This window comes from Myotis lucifugus, unplaced genomic scaffold (genome assembly GCF_000147115.1).
Source record: "Myotis lucifugus unplaced genomic scaffold, Myoluc2.0 scaffold_97, whole genome shotgun sequence".
In the NCBI taxonomy this organism is placed as follows: Eukaryota; Metazoa; Chordata; class Mammalia; order Chiroptera; family Vespertilionidae; genus Myotis; species Myotis lucifugus.
The window spans coordinates 3,390,163-3,407,586 of record NW_005871145.1 but is presented as its reverse complement, the minus strand read 5'-3'; the positions used below and the strand labels follow the sequence as shown (position 1 = coordinate 3,407,586).

The window sequence follows — 17,424 nt, the reverse complement described above, 5'->3', positions numbered from 1 at the left end:
GTGTTTCCCCTGGTGTGAAATGCTAATCAGATGGTAACTATCTGGAGGACTGTATTGAGAAGGGCCATCCCTGAGCAGGATCTTCCCAGCCCAGAGCTATAACCAGAGCAGGAAGAAGGGATTAAGAATTACAATTTTCCAGTCCTAGCTGGTTTGGCTCAGTGGATAGAGCGTCAGCCTGCAGACTGAACGGTCCCAGGTTAGATTCCGGTCAAGGGCACATGTCCAGGATGCAGGCTCAATCCCCAGTAGGGGGTGTGTAGGAGGCAGCCAATCAAAGATTCTCTTTCATCATTGATGTTTCTATCTCTCCCTCTCTCCCTTCCTCTGAAATCAATAAAAAAAACCCATATATAAAAATAGAATTATAATACTCCAAATCTGCTTTTTAAATAAGGGTGCACATCCTCACAAGACTGCTTCCTTTGCAGTATAGCTGTCAGCACTGTGAGCTCTGCATCATTTGGTTTTTCAAATTAGCCTTTCTTTCTAAATATATCCTTCTACTATAGCATCCTCCAACTTCCCTTTAGCAACCCTAAGAGAGAGCGGCAAGTTTCATTGCAGGCAGTGTAGGGGCCACCTGAAAATCATGACTGGAATCAAGAGGATTTCCACCAACCTTCATTTCTTGAATACCAGTTGAGTAAAAGGTAGTCTAGAAAAGTTCCTTTGAACCTGATGATTGCCCAAAAAGTCTTCCATCTAAATCTAGAACTTCTTAGTACTTAAGAGTGTTTCTGACTATGGAGAAGCCCTGTGGAGTTTCTTCCAGAGCTGACTCCTCAGTTCACTGTGTGGTCTTCACTCCGACTGAGTGGGAAACAACTGTTAGCGTAGACTTAGACTCAGACTCAGACTAAGACTTAAACTCCAACTGGGCAGGAAGCTCCTAAGCTCTCCCATATCCTTTAGTCTAATGACCTGAATTCAGACACCATGTGACAACCAGGTAGCCTAGCCAATCTCTGGGCATAATCTCACGTGCATTTGGGCAGCAAAGTGGCAGGAAGCCTACAAACTCCTTGGAACCATGGTGATGATGGGAGGGAAGCCATGACCAAGCCTCACAGAGAGAAGGAGATTCCTTTGCTTCCCTAGGAGCTGCTTGTGGAAAGCAGGAAAGGTAAGCTCCTCCTGTTCCAAAAAAGCAAAAGGCAGTGCCTCGTCTGGGAGCCAAGGAAAGGTGGTGCTCCTTAGGCAAGTCGTTTTAATCTTTCTCTAACTGGCTGAATATCCATCTGGTCTCTAGAACAGGTGAGAGGTGCCCAACATGCCCAGATATGGAGCATCTTGGGAGCAGGTATAGTTAATGCAAACTTTATTTATAAAAGACTTTTAAATTAGTTGTATCATGCCATGCATTCATACAGAATACAGTAACCCTTCAGGGCTACAGGGAGAAGAGCTCACAAACTCAAAGGGAAACTATTAAAGATTTCCTAATAGTTAAAAGCTAGGAAAGATTAGGACAACTTTACAAATGAGCATTAAAAAGAAAAGGGCTACGGAAACCAGTCTGAGCTGAGTGGAGGGCCGCTGTTTACAGGTCTGTACACTAAACTAACACAGTCCTCTGGAGAGGCAGTGCTGATGGGGAAGCAGGGTATGTACAGATATTTGTGCCACGACTCCTCCCCAGACCCACGGCTGATACAAACAACCGGTTCGTGTACACTAGGCCCGCCGAGGCCGCTGTAAACTATGAGGACTCTAGTTTAGTAAACTAAAGCTGCAGGGTGCCAGGAGGGGGGCAGCTTCATTTGCGACTGCTCTTTATTCTTTCCAGTCTTTTTTTCAAGTCATCAATGTTAGCTGTGGAGGAGGAGGATGTGGTCATGTTTCCTGAAGAGTGAGACTGGTTAGAATCCAGGTCTGAATGCTGGTGCTGCTCCCGGGACTCCCGGAGCTGAGAGAGTTTGCTGTGCAGCATGTCTGTGGAAGAGGCAACGGTAGGAACGGCTGGTTTGGAGAGCAAAGAGGTCAACGGAGGTCGGTCTTCTTGCTGTCGAGAGAAGAAGAGTCATTGTCTAAGGGCAAGAGGTGGCCCTGGAACAACATATACCAAGACTGGGTCGCTTCTCTGGGAAAACCTGTCCCTGCCCTGCTTGTCACTATCTCCCTGGCCCACATAAAAGGAAAGGAGCAGTACCTTTGTATTGTCCAGGCCACATCGCTGTCGGAGGATTTTTAGCCTTTCCAGGTAGACAGAAGGTCCCACCTCTTCTCCATTTGTGTTAGCGATGGAAGACACTGTGCTTGTGGGAGCAGGCACACATGTAACCTCCACCTGAGAGGAGATGCCTAGAGAGGAAATGTAGAAAGAATGTTCAGATATACATACCCCCCACATTTAGGCTACCCTCATTAATCTGCCACCAAAGGGAATAATTTGGGGCCTGGAGATTGCCATGGTACTTCATGACTAAAAAATCCACTGGAATCCTCCCGGAGTTAATCATAAAGGTGCTCAGAAATATACAGGATAAGCTTAGTGAGAATTCCCAAGAACTGATGCAGAGGAGTGGATGTGAGCTGGGCCATCTACATCTTGGGCTATGCAGGGTTGTAAGCCTATAAGCCCACAGCTGCCCTGGGCAACCCAGAAAACCTAAGCTACTCCTGAGTATATGGCCAGTGCCCATCTAAAGAAGCTAAAGACTTTAAATGTTTGGAAGACTTAGACCAGGTTTGGACCACGGGACACAAGAGGAGAGCTCTTATTCAAACTGGGAGCACAGCAAGAAGCTCAGGGTTACAGTATATGCATGGAAAAGCATCGAAACTGAGGTGTCCAACAAACACCCAGAGAAGGGCTAGGAGATAGGACGTGAATTCCCAGCACTGAAACCAATACTCTGGTAGGAGAGGGAAAACCAAAACCAAAAAATCCACCACAGTGTCTAAGTTTCTGAAGAAACAATCACAACATGCAGACGTTTAAAATGACCCACTTGATATCAATGAAAATGCATTACATAAGCTAAATGATCAAGTACTGGGAGGATACACTCCCTTATTGTCAACAGGAAACTCTAGGGAAAAAGGAAACCTCTGATGTACAGATGAGAACACTGAGAGGGTGAAAATGAATGAAGAATAAGGGAAAAGCCAGCGAAAAGCCAGCAATAATGGATGTTCAAACACTAAGGCATTTTGAAAGCATTCAGTAATCAGTGTTGCACATATGCTGTTTAGGCCAAAAGCGTCAATTAAACGTTGAACATCAGCAGAATTCTGTTAGACATTCTGCTCACTATGATTCAAGAAATAAACTCTTTAAGGTGTTAAAAACAATAAAAACAATGCAAAAGAACAAACACAATTGAAGACACCCGGTGAGAGAGAACACAAGTGGAATCTGAAACCCACAAAAGGAACAGTTTTATAGGCAAACAGATTCTAAAACGTAAGAGTAGGTACAGTTCCCTGAACTCGGAGAGAACCAAATGCAGGACAAATGTGCGAGTTCTACTCTGCATGGTGAGAGGAAACTCTTGCAGATGAGTTTTTCTTGCGTTTAAGGCTTTTGACAGCTATTTTCTATGAACTGATACCTCTTAAGTCTTCCTTTTGTCTATAGATCCTGTGAGCAGTAATTTTCAGATACTGGCTTTTTTTTACTGTGGGAACAGTATATTTCAGCTTAACATTGGGATAAGCATTTATTCATATCATTCAACAAATATGTACTGAGTGTTTACTATGTGCCAGTAACAAAACAATCTTTACCCTTGTGGATTTTCGATTCTAGCAGTCAGATAAACACCAATTAACCTAACAAGTACCACATTGTATGGCATGTTAGAGGTGGTTGAGTGCTATGGAGGGTGAGGGGTAGGTTGCAAGTTGTAAATAAGGGCTCACTGAGCTAGTGGTATTTGAACAAAGACCTTAAGGAGGAAAGGGCTGGCCACAGGCTGTCTTGGGAAAGAGCAATGTATGCATAAGCAGCAGCCAGAGCAAAGGCCCTAAGAAGGCGTGTGTCTGGTGTGTTCAAGAAACAGCAAGAGGGCTGGTAGGGCTAGAGTGGAATGAAAGTCAGGGGAAATAGCAGGTGATGAGGTTCTAGAGGTACCATGGGGCCATATAATGCAGGACCTCATAGGGCTTTTTGCCTTTGCTCAATGAAAGGGAGAGCCTTTGGAAAATGTTTGAGAAACTTCTTTTTGATGCTGTGTGTGGAAATAATATAGGGAGACGAGAGTGGAAGCGGGAAATTAGGAGGAGAGTGTTCCAATCCAGACCAGGGCAACAGCAATGAAGGTGATGGGAAGTGTGGGTGGATTCTGCATACAGTTTGCAGGTAAAGCCAAAGGATCTCCTGACAGAGAGGAAGAGAAGACTCAAGCTGTGAGTCTGAGTAAATTAGGACAAGGGTGCCATCAGCTGAGAGGGAGAAGAATGCAAATGAAGCAGGTTTGAGGGAACAGCAGGAGCTAGAAACCCCAAACAGAGATGTCATGCAGTATGTATATATATCAGTAAGATCAGGAAGGAGGTCTGAGCTTGACACCAAACAAATTGGGTCTTGCTGGCATATAAAAATGCTATTTAAAGTGATGAAAGTAGATGGATTAGTTAAGGAAGTGAGAGTAAGAAAGAAGAGATGATCGATCATGGACTGAACTCCGGGGGACTCCAACACAGAGATCAGGGACAGGAAGAATCAGTCAGGTCCAGGAGGAACAGCCAGCAAGCTGGGTGGAAACCAAGAGAGCACGAAGCCCAGGGAAGAAACTGTTTCAAGGGCAGGAGATGCCACTGTCAAACACTGATGATGAGTCAAGGTAGGTGACAGAGTTGACCGTCTGGAGCAATGTGAATGTTACTGATGACCATTAAATACTGAGGTGCATGATTATACATTTAAACAAATCAAAACCCCAGTTTCTGAGCTGGGAGCTAATTTGAGCTTATTCTTGGAGCTCCTAGAGGAAACCATACCTGTTGAACTGGGAATACGGCCTTTGCCCTCCCTCTCCATCTCAATCACCCGAAGGCCTCTCTCAACATAGCTCTGGAAGAACTGTGAGGAATTTTTCAGAAACGGTTCAATGTCGGCATCTGAATATTTCTTCTTATATTCATATAACTCTGCTAAGCCCTGGTTAACGAGAAAAAGAAAGAGGTGGGGTGGATGTTAGTGACACTTTTCCATAACACAGATCCCCATCTGGCTCAATCTTTTCCCTCTCACCTCTTTAGTATTCTCTTTAGAGCCAATCTTCTTAAAAATCTCAGCTAAGAAATCATTCACTTTGGCCTTTGATGATTTTTCATCCTGAAAAGTTGAAAGACACAAGGGAAGATTGGTTGGTTAGACTTGAGTTATTAATTAGGAACCAAAGATTGGATAAGAACTGAAAATAGCTCAAAATCCAGACTTTCTGGTTTGCTCCGGCAGATGACAGAAACACCATGCTGCAGGGTCTGCAGCAGACCCAATGACACTCCGGGTGACTGAAAGCCTCTAGTCTCAGGTTTTCAACTAAACTTGAAGAGAAAGGATCTGGCTCAGTCCTCCCTAAATAGAGTTCACATTGGATTTATCTGGTGACAATGCCTTAGGCACAAAGAAACTTTCTTAGGGACCAACAAATAAATGGTTTATATTTGAAATTTTCAAGGTGGAAATGGTTATAGCACCACAGCAGAAGAGTGAGACTGGACCAATCCCCACGCCTTTGACAAGATCACTTCCAGACAACCTCACTTCCCTCAACCTTTCAAGTCAGGCCACTCACGATTCGAGATGCTCCCTTTTCTGTTTCCTTATCTGACTTGCTCCCTGACTGGTCCATACTGTGCTTCATCATCCGGCAGAGGTGGGCCTCCAGCTCAGACTCGTTCTTGTTATCAATCATGGTCAGGTGGTCTAGGATCTGAAGGAGACATGAGCACATTCAAATAGCAGCAGTGCTCTTTCCACGATGTTCTCTCAAATGCCCTCAGAGATTGGTTGCTATTCTCACTCACCTTGGGGCCTTTTAATTTGCATAAAGTGTGCAGCAGTGTCTTTAGGGTCCTTATGGGAAATTCACTTTTGCACTGCTTCAGTTTCTCTTTGGGGAAGACCTTCATGAAAATGTGTATATCCAGAAGAATTCTGTCCAGATTAATGCTATTGATGGTATCAGGCAACAGTCGAACCATTCTCCAGAGACACTATTGGAAAAAGGAACAAAAGTTAGAGGGAGTGACTGAAGAATGAGGATAATTTGTCACCATTCATCTTCCTTAAGCTCTGGGATCACTTCTAAAAATGTCAGGGATATAAATGTGGCGCTCAGATTTTTCAAGTGTGGCTGCTAAAAATGAAAAATTTTACTTACTTCAACCATGTCACTAGCTAAAGTGTAACAAATCATCCATCTAATCATCTCAGATACTTCTCCTTCCCACTTCCTAGACCTAGAGATAGGGCCTTAAATAATAAGAACATGTGGAAATTGTCTTGAGTGTGCTTGGTACCTGAGAGTACTAGTAGGGTAGTTCACATTGTTTACCAAAATCTAACCCAAGGAGACAAATATTTTACACTATTACAGTATAACAATAGTATTATAATGTTATAGATATGTACATTTGGAGTTCTTCTATTAAAGAGACCAAAATATTTATTGGGCTATAGTTATCTTTCCCCCCAAAATAAATGAAACTTCTTTTGATTCTAGAAGAATTGGTGGGATATTTACAAAATAGTTCTTACTTTTCACTGTTTATTTTCCCTTCCTCCACCCTAGCTCAGGCCAGGAATGATTTAGGCCTGAGCTAGGGTGGAGGAAGGGAAAATAAAGACCAACTGTATTTTTCAGGTGTGTCTTGGTCGATTTGAGTCTATGTCTTAGTTCCAACTCTTCTTTCCCCACACTTTAATAAAGTTTTGCATCTTTGAAAGAGATCAAATTATTTCAACTTCACCTTCATAACAAGCTCTGAGAATTTGGGAGAACTGGCTGTTGCTAGCAGGCTGTCTTGAAGCAAAACAAGGAGAGCACTAGGAAAAAAACCCCAACAAAACAGCATTAATAAGTTTGAAATTTGCATTATAAATAAATTAGTAATTGAAAGGCCAAGTGTAAATATTCTCTACCCATCTAATAAACTGAGAGCTCATGGATCAAATAATTCGACATTCAGTTATTACTGGTAAGAAAATGGACATCAATCATTTAAGTTTTATAAATTACTACTTGGTAAAGCTTGTCACTATTTTTGTCACTATTTGCTGAGAGAGAAATGTACATAAAAGAGTGGTAACTGACACACTTCACAGCCCTAGTCTAGAAAACTCATTGCTACTCACTGGCTTACTGCAGTTCTTTACTGAGTTATTAGTTATAGCTGCTGTCTCAGGTTGGAATACCTTTGATTCTTGAGGAAAGAGTAATAAATCAATTTATCAGGCAAACCTAAAGTTACAACTGATCCAGTGCCTTCTGTTTTCTATGGGCAGACAAAAGAGGGGCTGTTCTAGGCTGTAATGCTGAGAGAGCGCTATACCTCAGGATGTTGGTCTGGTCCGACTTCTCCAAAACCTTCACCACTAAGAGATTCACGGAGCGGATCACCTGCTGTCCTTCCTCCAGATCTTCAATTCGAGAATCCAGCATTAAGGTGATGAGGCCATGCATCAGGTCTTTCAGCACTCCAGTGGAAGCTTCCCGGGCTAGGCTCTCTATCTGAAAGAGCTATCCAATCATAACTGTTATAGGCATGAAACTCAATATACATGGCAAGGACGATAAGCATGGGTGGCTGTTCTAGTAAATGATTATATCGTATTCTTAAAAATTCAGAGTATTAGGAAAAAATACCACCACTCCCCCTCCCCCCGTCCAATAATAGCTGTAATTAATTGGCGTGCTTCATTCCTGTTATAGAAGTATTTTTAATGTGAGCAGATATATGTAAAATGCCAGCCAGGGCCTACATGCCTGATGAAGAAACTGGCAGGAAGCAGAATTCTAGGTAGTATGTAAGCATTTTACTTTGTATCCTAACAAGGTCAGCTGAAGTGTCGTCAACACCCAACAATAGGTAAGCTGAAGTGTACATTTCTATAAGTGACACAGGACTCACTGAAACATCTGTACCAACTCAGGTGGAGTGAGGGACTTAAAGGGAAGCTCATGATCTGCAAGGTGCCCTTACCGAAATCATGTTGCCAATGATACAGCTATACAACTTGATGATCTCATCCTTCTCCAATTTCTCATCTGCCATATGTGTGTTGTAGATGAGTCTTAACTGCATGAACGTGGCTATAAGAAACTGATCAATATGGCCAGACATAGCTTCGGCTTTATCTTCCTGTCTCAGGACCTCATCGATCTGATAACAAAAATCCAAGATGTATTTTCTAAGCTTCAAATTTCTAAGTAGCAGAAAAATACTACAAGAGATAGCTCTGTAATATTAGCAAAGCACGTCTAGTATCTTACCTTGAAAAGAACCCAATCGCTTTACATTATCAATGAGACCTTAGGGATTCAATCATTCAAGGAATACTTACTGAGCAAGATACTGTTAGGTGAATTAGTTGTAGCTCCTATTCTGAGTCTCCATGTCTAGTTCAGGGAATAATCCCTATGTTTAAATCTCTAATTTATTAGTGTTTTTATACCCATTATCTAATTTAATCATCCCGATAGCCCTGAGGGTAGTAGGCTGAGAGTAAGATCTCCATTTATGAGGTGAGAAAAGTGAGGCTCAGAAAGATTAGACTGTTTAGTTCAAACTCAAAACTCAGGTTTCCCAAATCTTGATCCAGTGTTCTTTTTAGTGTGATTAGTAATTGTCACTAATGGCAAAATGTTACTATGGGAAAAACATGTATTTCCCATTCACTACTTTAAAAGATCTTTATTTTTGTGATTACATAAATAACACCCTGAGACAATCATGTCAGTCTTCAGTGACCATCCTTCCATGTAGGGCCAAGAAACTGCACAACTCCAGGATAGGGGGCGGGGCACTTTTACTACAGACTACAATGCGAATGATTCCTCTTGGTGTTGACGAAGCCACTGGTACTACTTTCATTTATCTCTCTATCCATGTATACCTCCAAGCACATATAATTTTATATAACTAGGACTTTTCAATAAAACTGCTTCAACACAGATACTATAAAAAATACTATCTTTGCCCAGCCGGCGTGGCTCAGTGGTTGAGCGTAGACCAGGAGGTCATAGTTCGATTCCTGGTCAGGGCACATGCCCAGGTTGCAGGCTTGATCCCTAGTGTGGGGTGTGCAGGAGGCAGCCAATCAATGATTCTCTCTCACCATTAAAAAATAAATAAATAAATAAAATGTATTTTTTTACTGACTTTAGAGGGAGAGGGAGAAACAGAAACACCAACAGCCAGCAGGAACATGCGCGTTCCTTGTCTTATTGTGCTTTGCGTTACTGTGCTTCACAAAGGCAAGACCCTCTACAAGCAAAAAGATTCTGACTCGCTTTATTGTGATATTCACTTTACTGCAGTAGTCTACAACTAAACCCACAAAAGCTCTGATATGCCTGTAGTTTTCTTAAAAAAGAAAAAGAAAAAGTTTTTATTCATTTTTAGAGAGAAAGGGAGCGGAATAGAGAGATAAAAACATCAGTCAGCTGTCTCCTGCATGCCCCTACTGGGGATTGAGCCTGCAACCTGGGCATGTGCCCTGACTGGGAATGGAACTGGTGACCTCTTGGTTCATGGGTCAATGCTCAACTACTGAGTCACATCACTCAAGCTTATGGGGAGGTACTATTAAACTATATAAATATCCCATTTCTCTTCAAATTTTTAACTTATATGTGAATGGATTTGTGGTTTCCTATTTTGATTGATTGATTTGAGAGAGAAGGAGGAGGAAAGGGGCAGAAAGAGAGAGAGGGAGAGAGAACATCGATTTATTGTCCCACCTATTTATGCGGTCATTGGTTCCTTCTTGTATGTGTGCTGGCTGGGGATCAAACCCGCAACCTTGGTGTATCGGGACAACGCTTTAACCAACTGAGCTACCCAGCCAGGGCAAGTTTCCTATTTTGTTAAATTTTATTGAATCTAATAAATTTACTGAATTTTATTCAGTTTGTTGGGTTATAAGTCATCACTATCTTTATTTATTTTGATGCTGAAACTGTCCTTGTTCAAACAGAGAGTTTGTTCCAGTTGGCCTCTGGGTACTGACTGGTAACATGTGCCTATCATTCTCTGAGCTCATCCTTCCCATCCTTACGGTTTGGTATGAATTGTTTCAGGATCATCTTCTACTTTCCCTGATTTAGCCCTGGAATCAGCCATTCACCAAAAAGCCCTCATTCCTTTTAGTAAAAAATGGTATTTAGAAGACAAAACTTGGGATGCTTGTTGCTGCAAGGGTGTTGCTGTTCTCTGGTCCTCTCTGTGGCAAGAGCTAGCGAATTTATGTATATTATCTATAACATACATTCATACCACATACATACCCACATGCTTATATTTAAATTGATATTTATTTCTAAATCTACATATTGAAAACCATGAGTTCATATGACGCATCTATTTCTGGTCCAGTACCAGAGTTCATTCTATTTGCTTCCCTCCCATATTTGTATTATTGTTCTATGACAGTAGGAAACTTGGCTCCTATTTTCCTGATTTCTTTGACCAATCCCTTTGTATGTAATCAATCCCCTATCTCTGCCACCAGCTCTTCCCATGCAAATGCTCACTTCTGCTTTGGCTCTAACTCCCCATTCTGAGCCACCCACACACTGCCCTGCTTCCCTCACACACAGGGTGGAGGTCTTCCTCACCCTGCCTGCGTGGACATCCTCTTCATCCTGCTTGGGCTCTGACTCCTAGCTTTGCATCGCCCCTCCTCACAAGGCTTGGGCTCTAAGATCATCAAATTGGGCCACTATGGCTCCACTTGCACTCCCTTGCCACATGGTAGATGCCTACCTTGCTCTACCCACCTATTGGCTTTAGAACTGAACTGTTAGGGAAGGAAAGTAGAGAAAGAAGAGAATAATTAAAAAAAAATGTAGCTTCTTTATTTGAAATTTTCTGATTGTTCCCATCTCACTTAAAATAGATTCCAAACAACTTACCCTGAGGCTTTTAAAACTCTACATAACCGGGTCTCATTCTGTACCATTCTCCTCTTGCCCACTAGGCTCTGGACACATGGGCCTTGTATTGTTTCCCTGAACATGCCATGTCCATTCCCACCCTAGAATTTTTGTAGTAGCTGTCCTTTCTGCTTGAACCCCTGACGATCAATCTAAGTAACTACCTAGTTCCTTTCTCCACTCACCCCATCTGAGTTATATTTACAGTAGTTATTGTCTGATAATCTCGTTTACTTATTTGCCTCTGTCCATTAAAATCTAAGTAAGTTTCCCTGAAGTTGGACCCTACTTACTCACTTCTGCATCTCCAGTCTCTGGTGAATGAATGCAATTATACAGAGTAAGGCTCTGAGAGAGATGCATCCTGTGAAGCAAGTGATGACTTGAGTGATCCCTGTGCACTTTTTTCATCAGCACGGTACTGAATGCTGCCTGCCTCCTTTAATACTGCGACCTGTATGCAACCATCACTCCTATAGCCTTTATATCCACCAGTGGAATTATTGTCATGAGTAACACCCCCATTACCTGTGTTAGAGCTTGGATGCTTGTGTTGATGTCACCACTGGCTACTTGGGAGATAATGAAATTGATTGTGGATGCTGTGTTACTGTGCATATCATCAAAGTGTGGAGAAACAGCTCGGATCCTAGAGAGCAGAACAAAGGGAAAAATTCAATCTTTATTGTAAGAGATCCCAGTGAGTTGGAATTATGTAATTCCCCACTACATCCAGGTCTTAGTAAGGAACTGCTATCAGCCAGGTAGTAATTAGTTCTAAAAAGTTATAACTGCATAGAGAGCTCTTTTCACACATGCACTCATGAACTGCTTATCCTACGTGAAAGAGGTTAACTTACTTGGGTTCAGGAATAAGGACTGGTTCAAAAATGTCATCCAGTTTGTGCTGCACAAGTTCTGGCATTTCACATTGGACTGTGCCATTGTCATTCTCAATCTCATCGAGATCTAGCTGGAATTCTCGACGTACCATCTGGGCTGCCTCAGGATGCCCGCTCATGCTCCGAGCTTGGCTAAGGAAGCAAAAGGAGACTCCTGAACTAAAAGAGACTTCTTAACCAAAGGGCAAGAGTAGCACTGCCAGTTGCCCCAAAGCTTCAAGACAGATGTTCAACTTCTGGTTTCAGCCCCCCTGAATTATTTAAGTTTTTGAGTCTAAGCAGTGCCTTCAATGGGCAACAACACTGGTTCATGAATATCCTGAGAACAGATAACTACTTTCTACTTACAGTACCTGCTAAGTTATAAGTATTCTTTCAGCTTCACTAAAGCCAACAAACCTTGTACAAAAGGGGCAGAAAAGAATAAAATGAACTTATATTGACTCAAAACTCACTACTTCTGGCAAAAATTTAAGAAAAATCTGGACTGGCTGTTTTTTTCTAACAAATTAACCAGTGTTTAAGTTTTTCTAATCATAAGCATCATTCCATGCAGTGTTCAGTACATTCTATACTTTGAGAGACAGCCAGTCACTTCTTTTAATTCACTAGTGACTGGTTAGGGCCAGAATTATATTCAAGTAATAGATATTCAAAGTTTCCAAATTCAAATTGGTCAAAAGATACTCATGATACATCCCAAAACACAGCTGTCTTGCTAAAAAGGCAGTATTTTGAGTCTCTAAGCTGCCACTCCTGCTGGCCAGTGGACTTTCATGGAAGGCTAGATTTGTGGGTCACTTATGAACCCCCTATACTCTGGTTATAAACTCTTAAGCCAATCACCCTCCAGAGGGGATGAATCCAAGTCAGAAGTTAGGAAGATATAAGATCCCTGCTAATGAGAAATTAGCAGGCAGTACTTACATCCTATAAGTGCGATACATAATTCTGTCCACGGAAAAGCAGTGAAAGAAGGCACAAGACTATTTAGAAGTGGTTTTGTGACAAAGACAAAGACAATGAAAACTGAAGGATTAAACATTTGTTACAAGACATTTACCCAGACACACTGTCATGCATGATAATGGCTACAAGAACTCAAGATTATGTTTCAGGATAAGCTCTGAGCACACAAGGCAAAGTCCACAGAGATGCTCTGAGAAAACTATCTCCATCTACATACTTGAGTTTGGAGGACATGTCCTCAGCTGGTCCCTTGCGCAGCATGTTGGCGTTGGAGCTTATGCTCTGTGTGCGCTGAGGTTTCTCTTCTATCTGTTTTATTGGTGCAGCAGAAGGCCTCTTTGCTGACCGTTTAATCCTTTCCTCAAGCATGCTCATATCCTTTTCAGAAAGCTATAAAAAGAGGCCAAACTTAATTTATTAGTATAGCCTTCTACTACAATATAAAGAAAATTTAAAACCTAATTAATTGGAAGTCTCAAGAATAACCATTTTCATATTGAAGCAACTAGAACCTGCTATGTTAGGATAAATTTACTACCAAAATGTTTTTAAATAAACTGTTAAAACCTACCTTGCTATAATAACAGAACATATGAAAGGACACAAAAGGAAAGGCTATTATAACCACAAATAAAAAGATCAGAAATTAAATGAAGCATCCTCATTTTTGCTGTGTCACCATTAGCTAGCTGTGTGACTAAGCTTCTGGTCACTTGTGAAATTCCCATCTGCTTTATCTCCTGCACTGGCCTGTAGTGAGGATTTAATTAATACAAGTAAAATTATTTAAGAACAGTATAAATATATGTGAAACTAAGAGGTCACTGAAGTGAAGAACTGAGTTGCAGCCACAATAGTGACTGACTCAAAGGAAGTAAGGACTCGGAAGCAGAATCTAACGTGCTTTGAGAGTCTGGCTCATGGCTGTAGCTCAAGACTTGATCTGTTAGGTACCAGTATCACATTATACACATGTGAGTATTTGTTCACTAAAAGGTAAATGCACTAAAATTTACAGAGAAGATTGTCAGGTAGAATTTAATTCCCAGATTAGCTCAGATTTCTTGATTCAAAAATAGCCCTCATTTCTAGTGCAAATTGCTATGAATAGAATGCTCACAAAAGAAAATATGATTTCCAATAAAACAGCCTAACTATCCTATATAATAAAAGGATAATATGCAAATGGACTGAACGGCAGAACAACCAAACAACCAAAGGGTAATACGCTAATGACATGCTAAGGCTGCTCAACTGCTTGCTATCATGTGCAATGACCACCAAAGGGCAGGCACTCCAACTAGTAGGTTAGCTTGCTGCTGAGGTCAAGCCAATTGGGACTGAGTGAGATGGGCTGGAAATGCCATGGAGCCCTCCCGGGGTCCCTCTCTAGCTGGCCAACCTCCTGCGTCCCTCCCTGGACAGCTGACCCTGATTGGCCCCCATCAGAAATGGGCCAGACGGGGCCGGACACACCCTGGAGCCCTCCTGTGGTCCCGCCCCCACCCAATCATGCACCGGTGAGGTCCCTCAGCCTGGCCTGTGCCCTCTCACAATCCAGGACCCCTTGGGGGATGTCAGAGAGCCGGTTTCAGCCCGATCATGCAGGCCACTCCCCTTGGGAGGGCGCCAGACGCAGGGCTCATGGCTGGTGAGCACTGCTGCGATAGCACGAGCCTCTCCTGATTGAGACCGATTGGGTGTGAGTCCGTGGCAGGCACAGTGGAGCCAGGATGAGCAGGAGTGGCATGTAGGAGCTGCAGGCAGCATTGGACTGTGGGTATCAGCCTGATCTCTGCAGGCCACCCAGAGGGACCCCACCCATGCACGAATTCGTGCACCTCTAGTCTTACAATAAGAGATACCCTCCAGGGTTTATCTAGAGTCTAAGACACATTGATAGGCTGAATTCAATAAAAAGTGGTAAAAAACTTAGCCAGAGTTCAGATGGTATGAAAACTGACACCTAAATGATCTTGCAATTCACAACATGCTGACAATATTCAGAGAAAAGTCACTTACAGTTCCAATAAGTTTGAACACCTGATCACCATGTACATTATACACTGTGACAATGGTGTTGAGGGCAGCATTGCGCACAGTGTTGTCACGGTCTCCTATGTGAATCGCTATCTCCTTTAAGGCTTTTCCTGGGGTTGGTTGGCAAACATTCATGCCATAGGACTCGACCAGACACCCCAGTTCTTCCAGGCACTCTGATGAGAGAAAGACTAGATTAACGAGACTCAATGCACATTTGGCATAGAGACCTATCTTATTAGATACATTTCCCTTGGCATACATTAAGGACTAAAATCTTATTCTGGCTCTGCCTATAATTTTTCCTTGTTTACCTTCTTATAAAACACACAATAAAACAATAGTGTTAAAGCAAGTTCCTCTGAAAGAAAGGAATGCCTGTGAGTCAGATGGCCCCTGTGCACTTGATTTTGTCACCAGGGTGGTACTGAGTAGTGCCTGTATCACCTGATACTTGGCTCCACCAGTGTGCAACTCATCACTCTCACAGTCCAGATAAGAGGTTGGACTCAACCACACAGAAAATGAAGACATATCCTTGTTCATCTACAAACTATTTCTTTTAGAGGTCACTGCAACACAGACTCACGCCTCAATTTAAATTGTTGCTTCACCTGCTCTCTGCTTTGAGTTTTTGGATTTGGTTCCTTCCATGATGAAGGGGAACATCTTGCTGGCTGGGTAGACAAGGCACATCCGGTTCAGGATGGCGCGGACGTCTTTACGAATGACATCCTTTGGTTCTCCAACCTAGTCAATATGATGATTAAGTGAGGCATTTTCTGAATATCGAAGGTTCTCCCTCTACCTCCTCCCACCATGCATCACTAGATCTTAAAAGAATAGGGCAGTGGTCAGCAAACTGTAGCTCGAGAGAGCCACATGCGGCTCTTTGGCCCCTTGAGTGTGGCTCTTCCACAAAAAACCACGTGCGGGCGCGCACGTACAGTGCGATTGAAACTTCATGGCCCATGCGCAGAAGTCGGTTTTCGGCCTGGGCGAGTCTATTTTGAAGAAGTACTGTTGATATTTGGCTCTGTTGACTAATGAGTTTGCTGACCACTGGAATAGGGGGATGAGTGGTGGAAGTTATATCATATAATAAATGGAAAGAGAGAAGGAATAAAGTATAGGATCTGAGGTCAGCTGGAAACTTGAGCAGTCTTCCAGAGTGAGAAAAGCACATTACCTTGAGGATGAGATAGGGGATGAAGGAAGAGGCTTCATTCTCAGTAAGATGATACTCCTCCTCACTTAGCAGGGTGAAGAGTAATTTTAAATATTCTAGGGCTTTCATTAGGACACTTGTATTGGTATCAAAAAACCGCAGGGTAAGCCACTTCAAGATAAGATCCAGGCAACCAATGACACCCTCTTTTTCACTCTCCAAGTGCTTAAAACAAAACAAGACAAAACCCTCATAAATAAGACTGCATGAAACTTTAAGTTCTATTAGGCAATTACCTCTGAAATTTGACTAGAGTCCAAAAAGAAAAATGATAAATTTGTAAGCCTCCATATAAGACCTAAAATTATAAACATACAGTCATTTGACCTGTCAAATAATACAAAGCTCTAAAGATAAAGAACATGATGTATTCCAGTTCCTTCTCAAGTCACGCAAACTTCTGATTATTTCATAGGGCTCAGTATTTCCATATGTATGAGACACATGCGTATTTATCTACTGCAAACTTACATCAACCATGACAGCAAGTGCTTTGTTATGATGCTGGAAGTCTGAGTGAAACATCTCATCTTGTAACCATTTAGCCACACAGCTAGACATTTGAGTCTTTAGTTGCTCAATGTATTCATCCCTTGGAGTAGTAAAATTCCACTTCAGCACCTAAAAAATACCAGTGAAGAGAGGCTGTAAGGGGTTCAACCGGAAGGAGGTCGAGAACTCTATTTAAAGAATCTGCTGGAATCAATTTAATAGAATATTTTAAAATTTAACCAGATTAATTTGTAATGAAAATGTATTCTCAAGCTGTCATACCTCTGGAAGCTTAACTCTGAAAATCACCTAAAAATAGAATTTTTGGCAATTCTTATTTTCTAGAAAAATCAATGCTTTATTATTGATATAACTGCTATTACATAACAATTTCTATTGGCACAACTTTAATAAGGGGAAAAATGAAAATATAAAAAATTTAAATGCACATAGTAACATTCTAGGAATTTAATATAGGTATACTCATACATATGCACAAAGACCACCTTTCAGGGATGCTTATGGCAATATATTTATAATAGTGAAACACTAGAATGTTCAACATAGTGAGGTGGGAATAAAGGAAGGTGCATACATATATGGTGTACCAATAAAAAGGTTGAATGAATATATGCATGCAGATATAGAATGATCAAGATATTTCAAATATTATTTAAAAAAT

The 17,424-nt window shown here is 41.8% G+C and overlaps 1 protein-coding gene and 1 non-coding gene across 4 annotated transcripts in view; both read right to left on the bottom strand.

Moving 5' to 3' along the window:
- Window positions 1–1,304: 1,304 nt before the first annotated feature.
- The window catches only part of CKAP5 (cytoskeleton associated protein 5), a 90,835-nt gene continuing 74,715 nt past the window's right edge, over window positions 1,305–17,424 (bottom strand). Inside the window, exons 29-44 of one of the 3 annotated variants that reach the window (XM_006091983.3) lie at window positions 16,722–16,871; window positions 16,212–16,415; window positions 15,637–15,772; window positions 15,005–15,198; window positions 13,200–13,372; window positions 11,972–12,145; window positions 11,640–11,760; window positions 8,158–8,337; window positions 7,507–7,694; window positions 6,925–7,000; window positions 5,980–6,168; window positions 5,748–5,885; window positions 5,201–5,284; window positions 4,948–5,107; window positions 2,153–2,304; window positions 1,305–2,005 (exon numbers count right to left, since the gene is read on the bottom strand). In XM_006091983.3, the coding sequence (XP_006092045.1) occupies window positions 1,760–2,005; window positions 2,153–2,304; window positions 4,948–5,107; window positions 5,201–5,284; window positions 5,748–5,885; window positions 5,980–6,168; window positions 6,925–7,000; window positions 7,507–7,694; window positions 8,158–8,337; window positions 11,640–11,760; window positions 11,972–12,145; window positions 13,200–13,372; window positions 15,005–15,198; window positions 15,637–15,772; window positions 16,212–16,415; window positions 16,722–16,871 (2,565 nt within the window). In that variant the 3' untranslated portion in view covers window positions 1,305–1,759. The remainder of the gene's footprint in view (window positions 2,006–2,152; window positions 2,305–4,947; window positions 5,108–5,200; window positions 5,285–5,747; window positions 5,886–5,979; window positions 6,169–6,924; window positions 7,001–7,506; window positions 7,695–8,157; window positions 8,338–11,639; window positions 11,761–11,971; window positions 12,146–13,199; window positions 13,373–15,004; window positions 15,199–15,636; window positions 15,773–16,211; window positions 16,416–16,721; window positions 16,872–17,424) is intronic. The other 2 variants (XM_023756630.1, XM_023756631.1) reach the window with 2 other exon arrangements.
- LOC111826705 lies at window positions 15,402–15,511 on the bottom strand. Its single transcript, XR_002830076.1, has one exon. It is a non-coding gene; the product is annotated as a small nucleolar RNA SNORD67 (small nucleolar RNA).